General features: G+C 43.6%; 1 protein-coding gene across 2 annotated transcripts in view; it reads right to left on the bottom strand.

Moving 5' to 3' along the window:
* Window positions 1-14,972, bottom strand: part of LOC144503676 (integrin alpha-6-like) — a 107,094-nt gene extending 92,122 nt beyond the window's left edge. Inside the window, exon 1 of one of the 2 annotated variants that reach the window (XM_078228395.1) lies at window positions 14,729-14,972. In XM_078228395.1, the coding sequence (XP_078084521.1) occupies window positions 14,729-14,904 (176 nt within the window). In that variant the 5' untranslated portion in view covers window positions 14,905-14,972. The remainder of the gene's footprint in view (window positions 1-14,728) is intronic. The other variant, XM_078228394.1, reaches the window with a different exon arrangement.
* Window positions 14,973-16,764: the final 1,792 nt, after the last annotated feature.

Below are 16,764 nucleotides of genomic sequence, written 5' to 3'. Positions count from 1 at the left end.
GATTTCTTTTAAGAATAATTATTTCATGTTGTGAAGGACCAAGTCCTCAAGATTGAATGTTCTGTGGATGAAGTAAACTTGGATTTTTGGAAGGCCTTTAGTCCCCCACAGGAGGTTGATTAGCAAAATTAAAGCACATGGGACAGGGGGTAATATGTTGGCGTGGATTAAGGATACAGGGTGTAAGAATAATTGGGTCATGCTCACGTTGGCAGGCTATGACCAGTGGGGTACTGCAAGGATCAGCACTTGGGCCAAAGCTGTTCACAACATATAATCAGTGATTTGGATGTTGGGACCAAATGTAATATTGTTGAAATTCATGGATGACACAAGGCTAGGTGTAATGTGTGTTGTGAGCAGGATGCAATGTGGCTACAAGAAATTTGGACAGACTTAGTGAGTGGGCAAGAACATGGCAGATTCGTAAACTGAACAGTTGTGCAAATGGTAAGAGATTAGACAGTGCAGATGTACTATGGGACCTGGGTCCTCATCAAAAAGTTACTGAAAGCTAACATGCAGATACAGCAAGCAATTAGAAAGGCTAATAGTATGTTAGCCTTTATTGCAAGAGGATTTGAATACAGGAATAGCAAAGTCCTGCTTCAATTGTATAGAACCTTGGTTAGACATCTGGAGTACTGTTTGAAGTTTTAATCCCCCTACTTTAGGAAGGATATTATTGCCATCGAGGCAGTGAATAAAGGTCACCAGAATGGTTCCTGGGATGGCACGACGGTCCTTTGAAGAGAGATATGGGAAACCGTGCCTGTATGCTCTAAAATTTCAAACAAACAATGAGGTGTGATCTCATTAAAAGCTACAAAAAAAAGGATAGGCAGGGTAGATGAAGGTCAGATGCTCCGCTTGGTTGGGGAGTCCAGAACCATGGGACAGTTTTAAAATAAAAGGGAAGTCACCTAGGACCAAAACGAGGAGAAATTGTTTTATTCAGAGGACTGCGAATCTTTGTAATTTTCCATCTCAGAGGGTTCTGGAAATTCAACCACCACATATATTTAAAGCAGAGATCGACAGATTTCCAAATACCAATGACAAAAGAATATGGGGATAGCGTGGGAAAAAGACATTGAAGTGGATGATTGGCTATGATCATATTGAATGGAGGAGCAGGTTCAATGGCCTACTTCTGTTCCTATGTCCCAATGCAGTTAAAGTGCTTTTGCAATTTATTGCAAGCTGGTGCACTGTTCTATTATTTTTTTCACAGTTTACTACAGTTACTACAGTACAAATACTACAGTTTACAATTTATTAGAAAAAAGTTATATTTATTAGTTTATCTGTATTAGAAGAATAACGAATACAAAGAAGAATATGCTATTGGTATCCATTTGTACTCTTAGTGTTGCCTTAACAGATCACATCCAACCTCCAACGCACCTCCCCCCACCCCAGACTAAACCACATCTGTTTCTTCACAACACTAACCACCACGGGTTAATTTATTCACAGTTCAGCAACAGTTGTCTCATGCCCTTTAAAAGGCTTTGTGCAAGAAAATGATTCTCAAGGTAAAATTGTGGCCTAAATTAGAGGAACCAAGTGATAGTTTATCATAAACATCCAGCTGCTTGAAGTTTCCTTACTGTATTGGTGTAAAAAGAGAGCATCTGCCAAATTAAGAAAAAAAGATAAACCCGCTATGTGACCTTGTGTTCCTTTAAATTTTTTACTTTCAGGGAGAATAACCCTTAGACAATTTCATAACCAAAGGCATAGGTCATGCAATTGTCAATCACTTATTGAAAACTATTAAAATGAGAATGGCAAAATTTTTTTACACATTCATGTCTTCTCTTGGACAAGGTGAAAAGCAGCAACCACATTTTTAAAGACAACTACAATTCAAGGGAGTTTTACAATTCCTAGCTGACTGATTTACAGTTCCACCTGGTGTGGCTAGTTCACTGCAATCTGGAGTAAATAACATTGTCATTTTGTAGTTACAGTGGAAGAGGTCGACATGTATTGCGATGGCAACTCAAGGAGAATTCTAAATTATCACATTCAACAGTGTTGAATAATTTCAGCGCTGAAGATAAACATTTCAATTAGTCAGTAATACACAAACTCATTGCTACTCCAATTTACTTTTAAAACAGAATGTGCAGATAATTTACATCAACCAACTTCATAGAGACCATGTCAAAAATTATAATTTAACAGGCTCTTCAAGGACAAGTACAAATCCAAGCTTTCACTAATTCCAAACCAGAAAGATTAGAATCACAATATCGTCATCAGAAGACATATGTACAGGTCACAATAATGCAGAAGGATGAATTGTTGTCTTGAACGATCAGGAATTCCAACACTCCAGTATGCGCAGTACCAGACTATAACATAAGAAATTGGGAGGAAAAATCAGCCATTTGGCTCCTTGAGTCTGCTCAATAGGATCATGGCCAATCTGGTTGCATCTTTGCTGACTGGCCCCCATAACCCTCGACTCCCTTGGTGATCAAAAATCTGACTACCTCAGTCTTAATATATTCAATGACAGCCACTGATCTCAGAGTTAAAGAATTCCAAAGATTAACAACCATTTTAGAGAAGAAATTCTTCTCCATCTGGTCTTAGATGGGAAATTCCTTATTTTGAAACTGCCCCCCCTTTCTCCCCCCCCCCCCCCCACCCGCTAGTTTGAATTCCCCAACAAAGGAAACATCCTCAGCAAACCCAGAGAATTGTGCGTGTTTCACTAAGATCACCTCTTGTCCTTCTAAACTCCAATACGTTTAGGCCCAATCTGCTCAACTTTTCTCATAAGACAATGCCTTCATCCCAGGAATCAACTTAGTGAATATTCTCAGAATTGTGTCCAAAAACGTCTTCCCTTAAATAAAGACATCAAAACTGCACATAATCCAGCAACGGTCTCATCAATGCCCTAAACAGAAAGACTTCCCTATTTTAATACTTCATCTGCCTTGCAACAAAAGGCCAACATTTTCCTTCCTAATGATTTGTTTAACCTGCATCCTGACATTTTATGATTCATGCACAAGGATACCTAAAACCCTCTGCACTGCAGCATTCTGCAGTCTCTGCTTAAATAATATTGTTTTTCTGTTCTTCCTGCCAAAATGGAGAAACTCACATTTTCCCACATTATATTCCATCTGCCAGGTTTTTGACAGTCGTACAGTGGCTAGCACTGTTGCCTCAGTGCCAGGGACCTGGGTTCGATTCCAGCCTTGGTGACTGTCTGTGTGGAGTATGCACGTTCTCCCTGTGTCTGCCGGAGTTTCCTCCGGATACTCCAGCGTCCTCCCACAGTCCAAAAATATGTGGATTAGGTGTCAGGGGGCTTAGCTGGGTAAATACGTGGGGTTATGGGGATAGTGGGTGGGATTGTTATCTGCAGGTTCAATGGGTGGAATAGCCCCTTTCTGTACTGTAGGGAGACTATTTTATGACTTAACCTCTGCCATTGCAGACTTTGTGTCCTCCTCAACATGTTTGTATTTATATGTCTCAAGTTCCTGAACAGTGCATTTGCATGGATTTCAAAAAATAGCAGGATCAAGTTCAGCTGCAGCTATCTGAATGAGGAAGCTTTCACTACTCATAGGCCAGTAACTTCCGGTGGAGCAGCAGTTGAGTCAGTCTGCTACTCCATTCCCTACCTTAAAATGAAACCTCTCCTATTTCACCAGACTGGGCGAGATGACTCTAGCAGGTTCCACTGGCCTGTGAAGTCCAGGAGAGTTGAAGGTAAGTAAGCCATGTCCCCTTTCTTACAGCACTAGCTGCTGTAAACCAGGTAAGTTTAAAGGTCCAGCCACTTTGACAAGCCAGGGAAAAGGTAAGTGGGTGGATGGGGATCAGCGCATCCAGAACTAGAAGTAGTTTTAGTCCTAAGTTTTTCTGGGTAAATACTGTTATACGAGAGTTGAAACCATCCAAAATTTGAGATTTAAATTGTATTAGATGGTTCCCAGTGCTGAGAGATTGCCCAAAGGTTTTATCCTTTGGGTCAGTTGTTGTGCAATCCTCACTGATGCAGTTGGGGGGAGGGATCCCAGCCCCCCATACACTACCCTGAAGATCAGACATTATGGGCCAGTATGCAAGCTTGTAGAAAGAAGGGCAGCAGACACCTGCAAAACTTTAGGACAGAAAACAGTGAAGTGGAAAAATAAGCAGGAAATCAAAATCACTTCTATTTCAGAGCTTGTGGATGAAGTGCTTTATTCTTCCCAAAACAAATTCCACCTACAGACATATTCATCAGCTGCATGCCCAGGAACTCGAATGGAGAGGACAGGAAAATAATAAATCGGATGGTTTCTGTAAAAAGTGTGGGAAATCACATGCCTAGTCCAAACTCAAACCAATTGCCTGCAGCATGTAGATGTGCAAGAATTTATGTCCCCTTCAGGCAAAGCAGAAAAAATATTCTGTTATAAACACTTATTCCTGGATTAGATCATTAATGTTCTGTCAATGCAAATATTGCCTGCCGGTAGCTGTAGTTTTTTTTTTTCTCTCACTTACCTTATAAGTACTCGCCTCGGGGTATCGGCCTCAGTGTTCCTCTGGGAGCGGACCTGCGGGGTGGAGACTGTGAGCGGTGAGAGAGAGAGCGCGGACTGTGAGTAAATTCTGGGGTTTTTTTTGTCTAATTTTCGGGAGGTTTTTTGTAATTAACGGAAATCGGAAGGCCGCATCGCTAAGCCTGCCGGTAGCTGTAGTTTTTTTTTTCTCTCACTTACCTTATAAGTACTCGCCTCGGGGTATCGGCCTCAGTGTTCCTCTGGGAGCGGACCTGCGGGGTGGAGACTGTGAGCGGTGAGAGAGAGAGCGCGGACTGTGAGTAAATTCTGGGTTTTTTTTTGTCTAATTTTCGGGAGGTTTTTTGTAATTAACGGAAACCGGAAGGCCGCATCGCGAAGCCTGCCGGTAGCTGTAGTTTTTTTTTCTCTCGGGCCCCTAGCCCTATAAATTGGTGCAGAGGAGATACCCGATCCTCTACACTGGTAGAGGATCCCACCCTTCCATCCTCCTCTAACCTAATTATAAGTGTGGGGAAGTTTTTTGTTTTCTTTTTTTCTTGCTGGTAATGGCTTCAGGGATGGCAGTTCAGGCAGTATGCTGCATCTCCTGTGGGATGTATGTGGTGAGGAAATCCAGTAGTGTTTCAGGAGATTTTAGTTGTAAGAAGTGCATTAGATTGCAGCTTCTGGAGGAGCGTGTAAAGGAGCTGGAGGGGGAGTTAGTGGAACTCCGCATAATTCGGGAGGCGGAGGTGGAAGTTGATAGGAGTTATAGAGAAATAGTAACTCCTAGAAATGAGGCTTGGGTCAATGCCAGGAGGAGGGGTAAGAAGCAATCGGGAAGACAATCCCCTGGGGCGGTTCCCCTCCATAATAGGTTTTCGGTGCTGGAGGATACAGTTGAGGAGGAATCAACTGAGCATAGAGAGCAGATCTCTGGGGGTGAGCCGAGTGAGAAAGCTCAGGTGGTTAGGGGCTGTAAAAGACTGGGCCTTGTGATTGGGGACTCCACAATTAAGGGGACAGATAGGAGGGTCGGAACTAAAGGTAGGGACTCAGGGTTGGTGTGTTGCCTACCAGGGGCTGGGGTCCGGGATGTGTCTGACAGGGTATTCAGGACTCTTAGGGGGGAGGGAGATAAACCACAAGTTATTGTACATGTGGGGACACACGACATAGGGAGGATAGGGGAAGGGGATATTAGGCAGGGATTTATGGAGTTGGGGTGGAAACTAAAGGCCAAGACTGACAGAGTGGTTATCTCTGGACTCTTGCCTGTACCACGGGATAGTTTAGAGAGGAATAGGGAGAGGGAAGGTTTGAATTCATGGCTGAGGGGATGGTGCAGGAGGGAGGGGTTCAGGTACTTAAGCAATTGGGGCTCGTACTGGGGAAGGTGTGACCTCTATGAGAAGGATGGTCTACACCTTAATCAGAAGGGGACCAATATCCTGGGGGGTAAATTTGCTAAGGCCATGCAGGGAGGTTTAAACTGATTCGGGGGGGGGGAGGGATCCTGAGTAGTGGGGCTGAAAGTGAGGGATGCATGGATGGGGACTGCAATGCACGGCATTGCAGAGGTGGGGTGGAGCAGGGTTTGAAATGTGTATACTTCAATGCCAGGAGTATTCGCAATAAAGTGGGTGAACTTGCAGCGTGGATCAGTACCTGGGACTTCGATGTTGTGGCTATTTCAGAGACATGGATGGAGCAGGGGCAGGAATGGATGCTGCAGGTCCCGGGGTTCAAATGTTTTAGTCGAAGTAGGGAAGGAGGTAGAAGAGGGGGAGGGGTAGCATTATTGGTCAGAGATTGTATCACAGTGTCAGAGAGGAGGTTTGATGAGGACTTATCTGTTGAGGTAGTATGGGCGGAGATTAGAAATAGGAGAGGAGAGGTCACCCTGTTGGGAGTCTTTTATAGACCTCCTAAAAGTTCTAGAGAGGTTGAGGAAAGGATTGCGGAGTCAATCCTGCTTAGGAGTGAAAGTAATAGGGCAATTGTTATGGGGGATTTTAACTTGACTAATATTGACTGGAATTGTTATAGCTCTAGCTCATTAGAGGGGTCAGTTTTTGTTCAAAGCGTGCAGGAAGGTTTTTTGACTCAGTATGTAGACAGGCCAACTAGAGGTGAGGCTATATTGGATCTGGTGCTGGGAAATGAGCCAGACCAGGTGCTAGACTTGGAAGTTGGTGTGCATTTTGGTGATAGTGACCACAATTCGGTTACGTTCACCTTAGTGATGGAAAGGGATAGGCACGAACCTCGGGCCAGTGGTTTTAGCTGGGGGAAGGGTAATTATGAGGCTATTAGGTGAGAATTAGGAAACATAGGTTGGACTAGGAGATTACAGGGACTGGGAACGTCCGACATGTGGAGTTTTTTCAAGGAGCAGCTACTGCGAGTCTGTGATAGGTATGTCCCTGTCAGGCAAGGAGGAATTGGTAGGGCTAGGGAACCGTGGTGCACCAAAAAAGTTTCTTTGTTGGTTAAAAAGAAAAAGGAGGCTTATGTTCGGATGAGACGTGAGCACTCGGGTAGTGCACTAGAAAGCTTTAGATTGGCTAAGAGGGAGTTGAAGAGCGAGCTTAGAAGGGCTAAAAGGGGACATGAGAAGACTTTGGCGGATAGGGTTAAAGTGAATCCTAAGGCGTTCTATAGGTATGTCAAGAACAGAAGGTTGGTTAGGGCAAGTTTAGGGCCAGTTATAGATGGCAGAGGGAAGTTATGTGTGGAACCGGAGGAGATTGGTGAAGCATTGAACCAATATTTCTCTTCGGTGTTCACGCAAGGGGACATGAATATAGCTGAGGAGGACACTGGGTTGCAGGGGAGTAGAATAGACAGTATTACAGTTGATAAGGGGGATGTGCAGGATATTCTGGAGGGTCTGAAAATAGATAAATCCCCTGGTCCGGATGGGATTTATCCAAGGATTCTCTGGGAGGCAAGAGAAGTGATTGCAGAGCCTCTGGCTCTGATCTTCAGGTCGTCGTTGGCCTCTGGTATAGTACCAGAAGATTGGAGGTTAGCGAATGTTGTCCCATTGTTTAAGAAGGGGAACAGAGACTTCCCCGGGAATTATAGACCGGTGAGTCTCACTTCTGTTGTCGGCAAGATGTTGGAAAAAATTATAAGGGATAGGATTTATAGTTATTTGGAGAGTAATGAATTGATAGGTGATAGTCAGCATGGTTTTGTGGCAGGTAGGTCGTGCCTTACTAACCTTATTGAGTTTTTTGAGAAAGTGACCAAGGAGGTGGATGGGGGCAAGGCAGTGGACATGGTATATATGGATTTTAGTAAGGCGTTTGATAAGGTTCACCATGGTAGGCTTCTGCAGAAAATGCAGATGTATGGGATTGGGGGTGATCTAGGAAATTGGATCAGGAATTGGCTAGCGGATAGGAAACAGAGGGTGGTGGTTGATAGTAAATATTCATCATGGAGTGCGGTTACAAGTGGTGTACCTCAGGGATCTGTTTTGGGGCCACTGCTGTTTGTAATATTTATTAATGATCTGGATGAGGGTATAGTTGGGTGGATTAGCAAATTTGCTGATGACACCAAAGTCGGTGGTGTGGTAGACAGTGAGGAAGGGTGTCGTAGTTTGCAGGAAGACTTAGACAGGTTGCAAAGTTGGGCCGAGAGGTGGCGGATGGAGTTTAATGCGGAGAAGTGTGAGGTAATTCACTTTGGTAGGAATAACAGATGTGTTGAGTATAGGGCTAACGGGAGGACTTTGAATAGTGTGGAGGAGCAGAGGGACCTAGGTGTATGTGTGCATAGATCCCTGAAAGTTGGGAATCAAGTAGATAAGGTTGTTAAGAAGGCATATGGTGTCTTGGCGTTTATTGGTAGGGGGATTGAATTTAGGAGTCGTAGCGTTATGTTGCAACTGTACACAACTCTGGTGCGGCCGCACTTGGAGTACTGTGTGCAGTTCTGGTCCCCACATTACAGGAAGGATGTGGAGGCTTTGGAGAGGGTGCAGAGGAGGTTTACCAGGATGTTGCCTGGTATGGAGGGGAGATCCTATGAGGAGAGGCTGAGGGATTTGGGATTGTTTTCGCTGGAAAGGCGGCGGCTAAGAGGGGATCTTATTGAAACATATAAGATGATTAGAGGTTTAGATAGGGTGGATAGTGATAGCCTTTTTCCTCTGATGGAGAAATCCAGCACGAGGGGGCATGGCTTTAAATTGAGGGGGGGTAGTTATAGAACCGATGTCAGGGGTAGGTTCTTTACCCAGAGGGTGGTGAGGGATTGGAATGCCCTGCCAGCATCAGTTGTAAATGCGCCTAGTTTGGGGGCGTTTAAGAGATCCGTAGATAGGTTCATGGACGAAAAGAAATTGGTTTAGGTTGGAGGGTCACAGTTTTTTTTTTAACTGGTCGGTGCAACATCGTGGGCCGAAGGGCCTGTTCTGCGCTGTAATGTTCTATGTTCTATGTTCTATGCTCTTGGAAACCATGTTGTTGCATCAAAAATATAATTTCTACAAGTCCTCCCAGGTCTAAAATTAATTTGGCCTACATTTATGAACTCTTGCAGCACAATCAGTGAAGTTTTCACAAATGTGACAGAACATACTGATTACCCTGAAGTTATACAATGGTCAATTTTGAGAGGGGAGACGAGTCTGACACAGATGACCATACACAAGCTGATACCATGGTCGGTGCCCTGTACTGCAACACTTCAAGTAGCTTCGCTTGTTACAATAAATCTTTCATGACCATTCATGGGCTTATCACCATTACATTTATATAACAGATGATAATAAAAGTGAATATTGTGTAAAAGGAGGAAGGGTGATAGCCAAGCAAGCCAACACTGAGCGCTGTTATAATGTAACCAATGGTAGCATGGTGTGAGGTCAGCTCATCAGCAGACAATGTAACCAATGGCAAAATGATGTGGTGGTCAGCTGATCTGGTAGAACTAGAAAGCAATGGGGATTATGGGGAACATCTGTGGCCCCTAATGAAGTTTCTTTATTAAACCTTTACTTTGTGAAGTTAGTCCTTTTATTTCTTGCTACTGGAGTATTCTTACTGCCAGATAAGCAAGTGCCACCAATGGGGAAAATAATTTCAATGTCTATTTTAGGCTGGATTTGAGGACCAAATGAAAAGCATCCAATGATTTTGTCAACTTACAGTAACTTAATAAGAGTTATGTCTTCATTCACAGAAAGCAAAACATGAATACAACTCACTACTGCAGACATGAAGTAGTTAACCTTTTTCTAATTCAAATGTTTGCTCAATAACAATTATTTTTCTTTCTTTAAGCAGGTAGAGACTAATCACAGTATGGGCAGCAGCTGGCTCTGTCTACTTCATTTACAGTTTGCCTACCAGGTCTTGTACTTTTTTCCAGCAAAAGTTTCAACTTGCTGTTTTGTTTAGCCACCTGGTTCATTTATCGAGTGCTGCCTCTTCCAAGGAAGACCCATTGGAAACCTCAGATGTTGATTTCACTGCTTTCTTTTCCCTGAGGAATTTTGTGTAAAAGTAAGTGTCACTAATGCCACCCGAACAACAAAAGATCCAATGCAAGTGATTCAGTTTGTCCACAGCTGCAACTCTAACCTAAATGCATGAACCTGGCAAAGATCTTCTTCAGATCATTTATTTACTATACAATTTATACTGTTATTAATATAATACTTTGCCCTGAGTGTATTCTTTCAACAAGTTTGTTAAACAAGAACATACATAGTGAACTGCATTTTACTAAAGTGAAGTGTTGCAATCACCAACTGCTATTTCAATGTTTGATTAATGAAATGTTTGTTATTTACTTATGAACTCAACAGTTCAGATCTATAAAATCACGTGCTTTTTTATATGAACACACTCATGATACACACCTTTATCCGTTCGTTACAAATGATGTAGCTATGTTTGCAAAATAACTTTAGAAAACAAAAGATATTGCCAACATAGGCAGATGGCATATGCAGAGCAATTTCATATCATTTTTGAGAAAGAGTGTCACATGTGTCTCTGGCTGCCATAGCTTCAGGTTAAAGTCCAACAGGTTTATTTGGTAGCAAAATCCACTAGCTTTTGGAGCGCTGCCCCTTCGTCAGGTTTTGCTACCAAATAAACCTGTTGGACTTTAACCTGGTGTTGAGACTTCTTACTGTGCTTACCCCAGTCCAACGCCGGCATCTCCACATCATGCCATAGCTTCACCAATGGAAATTTGTTAGACACAGTGCTGCTCACTATACTATATAGTGCTGCCAATAAAGAGCAGCCATAAAGAAGGACATAGCAGAAAGCTTTCGTGAAGATATGTTTGTGTCAACTTTTACATTTAGCCTAAAAATTTCACTTAAAATTTTAAACATAAACCAACACAAACAGAAAATAGTACCCACCTACAACAATCCTGAGCAAAGTTTATTCAATCCTAGACAAATGCGTGAATTAAACAGTTAACGACAATCCATTAGTAATGCATATACCCTACGCAAAGAAAAATCTCTAGGAATGCGCCAGATTACATTTCAGAAGCGTAGTGTCAGCATTGTGCTTACAAGAATAACAGTTCATTCAACATGCACAATTGGAATTTTGTAACCAGCAATTTTACAGTTGGCTAGTTATGAAAGTTAATTGCTTAGCCAACTAGTCTCTGCACTATTAGAGCAATGGTTAAACTTTTGAGATCTGAGAGGGGGGGGAAAACTATCAGACATTTAAGTTGCTGTTCATGGGTAAGCATCGTTAAGCTACACACATGAATCAAGAATACTGCTCTGCCCAACTTAAAATTTAACAAAGCCAATCAGGAAACCCTAATCTTCCAGCAAAAGATTTGTTGGGAATCAAAAGTGCATGAGTGGAGGGGATGGGGAGGGTTCAGAATTCAAATTCACTCAAAGAAACTTGCAGGACTACTTTCTCAAAGCACAGGAATTAAACATTAATATCAGGGACGTACAACCACTCAACAAAAATCAATTCATCACTTTTGATAAACCAAATACAGTATGACCAACTTCACGAAAGCAAATATTCCATAACAATTCAACTTTTGATTCAGCCTAGAAAATATTCTGTTTTCATATGCAGGAAATTACTCCGTGGTCATTGCTGAAGCATCATTATTTCTAAAAATATTATATCGCCCCACTATTTTGGGGGTAAATGGTGGCACAATGGTAATGTCACTGAACTGGTAGTCCAGAGGTTCCGGCTATTGCTCTGGGAACACGGGTTCAAATCCTACTAGGTCAACTGGTGGAATTTAAATTCAATTAATAAATCTGAAATATAAAGCTAGTCTCAGTAACGGTGACCATGAAACTATTTGGTTTCACGAATGCCCTTTAGGAAAGGAAATCTGCCATTCTTATCCAGTCTGGCCTATGCGACTCCAGACTCTCAGCAATGTGGTTGACTTTTAACTGCCCTGTGGCTTGCTAAGCCATTTCACTCAGTTCAAGGGCACACCGATCCAAGACCTCTCTGGTCAGTCAACAAAGGCATCACTTTGAGACCAACCACAATGCTGAAAACCTCTGTCTTTCTCAACATCTCTGCAGCGTTTCCATGCTTCTGCAGTCCATTTCCATGGTTCCAGTTCTAACTATCCCCAAGTCAAGAAATATTTTCTTTATTCATTCGAGGGACATGGGCATTGCTGGCTGGCCAGCACTCATTACCCATCCCTAGTTGCCCTTGGAAAGCAGTTGAGAGTCAATCACATTGTTGTGACGCTGGAGTCACATGTAGGCCAGACTGGGGTAAGGACGGCAGATTTCCTTTCCTAAAAAGGACATTAGTGAACCAGATGGTTTTTCCCCCGACAATGGTTTCATGGTCATTAGTAGATTCTTAATTCCAGTTATTTTTAAAAAAAAATCAAATTCAAATTCCACCATTTGCAGTGGCGCGATTCGCACCTGGGTCCCCAGACCATTAGCTGAATTTCTGGAATTACAGTCTAGTGATAATACCACGAGGCCACTGTCTTCCCATAATTCTTCACACTTCATATCCGACTCTCATATGAATACCTTGGAAGTGGCAAGTTCCTGGTCTCAGCCCCTCCTTTATTTATCTAAAAGCTGCCCCTTGGTGATTTCATCTGTACGCATAAAGTAAATTTTCATATGCTGTCTGAATTTAACAGTTTCTTCTCTACCATCAATGGTTCCTAGGCTGTTTGACATCAAGCTATAAATGACAAACAGTTAAGTCAGAACACCTAAACGTTTACATTCTAACCAAATTCTATTTTCTTCCCAACTGCTCAGGAGTATCTCAAGCTTATGAATAAATACAAAGATGCATATTTAATCTGTTATTTAAAGGGTGGCACAGTGGTTAGCACTGCTGCCTCACAGCGCCAGGTACTTGGGTTCGATTCCTGGCTTGGGTCACCGTCTGTGTGGAGTTTGCACATTCTTCTTGCGTCTGCGTGGGTTTCCTCCGGGTGCTCTGGTTTCCTCCCACAGTCCAAATATGTGCGGGTTAGGGGGATTGGCCATGCTAAATTGCCACTTAGTGTCAGGGGAACTAGCAGGGTAAATATGTGGGGTTGTGGGGATAGGGGCTGGGTGAGATTGTGGTCGGTACAGACTCGGTGGGCCGAATGGTCTCCTTCTGCACTGTAGGGATTCTATGATTGAGCCTCTTTGCTTACTCCAACAGAGGCAGGCAACCTGGCCACAGCACTCTGTCCACAACTGAAACCTAATAATTTATGTCCTCCCAGAACTTCAATATTCCTCACACCTGAAACCTTATACACATCATTCATTCAGACTCCGGGCTGCATTGTATTCCCTCTAAATCTACCTTAGCTTGCAGAGTCTTCAGGCGTCGACTCGAGACTGCTCTCTCTGAACCCCTTCACTCATAGCCTTTGTTAACTCCTGGCCCACTCTCAAAATCCCCTTTTAAGATGTTCATTTTTGGCCCTCATGTACGGTCACCTCCTCCAATTCTTCCACTATAACTTGTAGTCTGTTTCTACCTTTGAACCAACCCCAATCACATCACAAACTCGCTGACGCCTATGTATGTATATGGTCTGCGATAAAAACGAAACAATTTTCAAATGGAATTTAAAAAAGGAAAATCAGATAGTCAACAACTTATTGTGAAATGAACAACACTGCTCATGGCACTGAGAAAATCGGGCATTTCAATGAATTCAGAGGAAAGACAAAAAAGCATTCAGCAGTTTCTCCATGAAGAAACTCCTTGGCCGCTCCCACGTGTAGCCCCGAGTGAATGCGGCTCCGGGATTGCTGTGCACTCGCCACAAGAAGCACGACACCATAGCAACCAGACACCGTCACCACCCAATGGCAGCCTCAACCCCCCTCCCCCTCCCCAAACTTTGTCTATTATACTGCAGCAGGTTGAAGAAATAGACCCTCGACACACAGTCCTCAACACACTGGAGCATCGGTATGACCGGAGAGAATGCAAGCAAAGTACTTCCTTTTTAAAAAAGAAATGCCACCACATTTGCTGGGAGAGGCTGTTTGGGTTAAAGGCCAGCAGTTGAATGGTAAGAAAGGTTTCGGGTGAAGGCTCTGACCCTTTCACTTGGAGACAATTGGGATCAGTTCAGGCCACAATGTAACTCTGTAACAATGTAACTCTGGTAGATCAGGTTCCTCCTGGAGCCAGCAACACTCAGCACTGCCCTGAATACTAATCAGCATTATTTACCCCCCACCTCTCCCCCAACTGGGGGGGTACAGCCCTCCTGCTGCCCTTTACAATCCAAATTATCCCTGAGGGTAGCCCTGTTTGAAACAAGGTTTGCAGCCTATACTGACAAACAAAAATAAAACGCCTGACATAAATCATTGGGAAATCACAGAACAATAAAGTTTTTTTTCCTCTCTGTCCTGGCAGCGTCTCCATGGGCTGCAGCCCCCCCAAGTGTGGGGGGCAAGGAGAGGCGGACATGACCTTTGGGCGGCAGCTGGTGAAGTTCACTCCGAGCAGGTAGAGCAGCCCCGCGGACAGAAACTTGTTACTTCAGCGAGTTGGTGAACGTTTCACTAAAGTTTTTTTAAAAAGTTCCTTCAAACTGTTAAACTGGAGTGTGCAGTAATCCCGGATTAAAACACCACACACCGAGATACATTCTCCCTCCACTCCTCCCACAGTTTGACAATACCGTCTTCTTCATCCCAAACACATACAGAGACTTACATTATTTCATTCGATGGCTTTAGCTGCTTATGCATAGCGAGGGAAAAGCCAAACAAACTGGACGGCTCTCCGGTTTTCTTAATGAAATGCTCGGTGTCCAAGTTAAAAGCTAAAGTCCATTTCTTGATGGAAAACAAAGACAGGTAGATAAGAAGCCACTGCTCCGGGGTCGCCATATCGGAAATGCCTCCTGATCTCTCGGGAAAGTGCCTGCTAATGTTATGTCTCCTCTCTGCCTGTGATTCTGAGTAGCCGCCTTGCGTTGAAAATGAGATTATAAAGTGACGGTGACGCCTCGCCCCACCCCATCCCATCAACAATTCGCCGCAAGTAACCTGACCCTAGCCCGGAGCCTTCTCTCTCTACCCCACCCCACCCCAGTCCTAGCTCGGGCTCTCCCATCTACTGCATTCGCTGCTCAAACTTGTCCCCCTTCAGCAAAAAAAAACAAGAGCCTCTCAAAGCTTTACTGTACAGGTATTTCAAACACGAATCAGCAGCCTAGTCAGTCAGCTAATCATAGAGCACGTACATTGCAGGCTTTAAACTTTCCGATACTTACATTATATAGAGGGGGCGGGTAATGGAACGGGTGTGGGGGAGAAGATAAGAAAATGCAAGACTTGCATTTGTTTAGCGTCTTTCGCAACCTCGAATTTACAACTACTTTGAAGGGTAATCCTTGCAATGTAGCAGCCAGTCTGTGTGCAGCAAGCCCCCACTGTAAGTAATGCAGTGTTGATCAGATAATCTCCACAGATGCTTCCAGACCTGCTGAGTTTATGGAATCCCTACAGTGCAGACAGAGGCCATTCGGCCCATCGGGTCTGCACCGACTCTTTGAAGAATATTTTACCCAGCGTCATCCGCTGCCCTATTCCTGTAATCCCGTGCATTTATTCTTCTAATCCCCATAACCTACACACTTTAGGACTCAAAGGGGCACTTTAGCACGGCCAGTCTACCTAACCAGCATGTCTTTCGGACTGTGAGGAGAAACTGGAGCACCTGGAGGAAACCCACGCAGACACGGGGAGAAGGTGCAGACTCTGCATAGTCACCCGAGGCCGGAATTGAACCTGGATCCCTGGCGCTGTGAAGCAGCAGTGCCAACAACTGTGCCAATCCGTCGCCAATAATAAGACTTAGTAGGAGTCAGGATATGGACAGCATAGCTTTGGAAGAATGCAAGTTTTCGGTGATACAGCATTTTCTGCTTTTTACTTCAGATTTCCAGCATCTGCGGTATTTTCTTAGTCTTTTTGAGATGTTTGAAGGATGATTATTAGCCATGGCAGCAGGGATGAATAGCATGGTGGCACAGTGGTTAGCACTGCTGCTTCACAGTTCCAGGGACCCGGGTCGATTCCTGGCTTGGGTCATTGTCTGTGCGGAGTTTGCACATTCTCCTCATGTCTGCGTGGGTTTCCTCCGGGTGCTCTGGTTTTTTCCCACCCTCAGTGTACCCGAACAGGTGCCGGAGTGTGGCGACTGCTTTGAATGGACCTACCTCGCATTAAGTTGATCTTTCTCTACACCCTAGCTATGACTGTAACACTACATTCTGCATTCTCTCCTTTTCTTCTCTATGAACAGTATGCTTTGTCAGCATAGTGCGCAAAAAACAATACTTTTCATTATATACCAACACGTGACAATAATAAATCAAATCAAAACTGGGGGATTTTCACAGTAACTTAATTGCAGTGTTAATGTATATCTACTTGTGACTAATAAATAAACCCTGCTGTTCTTCAAAATAGTGTCATGGGATTTTTTACATTCACCTTAGAAAGGCAACAGGATTTTGTTTTCATGGCTCAACCAAAAGGCAGCACTTTCAACAGTCAACAATGCAGCACCTCCCTTGTTACTGCATCGGAATGTCAGCTGAGATCCTGTGTTCAAGTCTCTGGAGTGGAAACGGAAACTATAATCTTATGACTCAAAGGCCAACCTTTCATTCAATTACAGTAATCCATAATGGATTAGGCTGCTGTAAGAAAACAAATGTCCTTGCATTTTGCTTGATTTCA

Source organism: Mustelus asterias, chromosome 14 (genome assembly GCF_964213995.1).
Source record: "Mustelus asterias chromosome 14, sMusAst1.hap1.1, whole genome shotgun sequence".
Taxonomy (NCBI): domain Eukaryota; kingdom Metazoa; phylum Chordata; class Chondrichthyes; order Carcharhiniformes; family Triakidae; genus Mustelus; species Mustelus asterias.
Note: the sequence above shows the minus strand (reverse complement) of the source record. Positions and strands in the feature narration are given on the sequence as shown.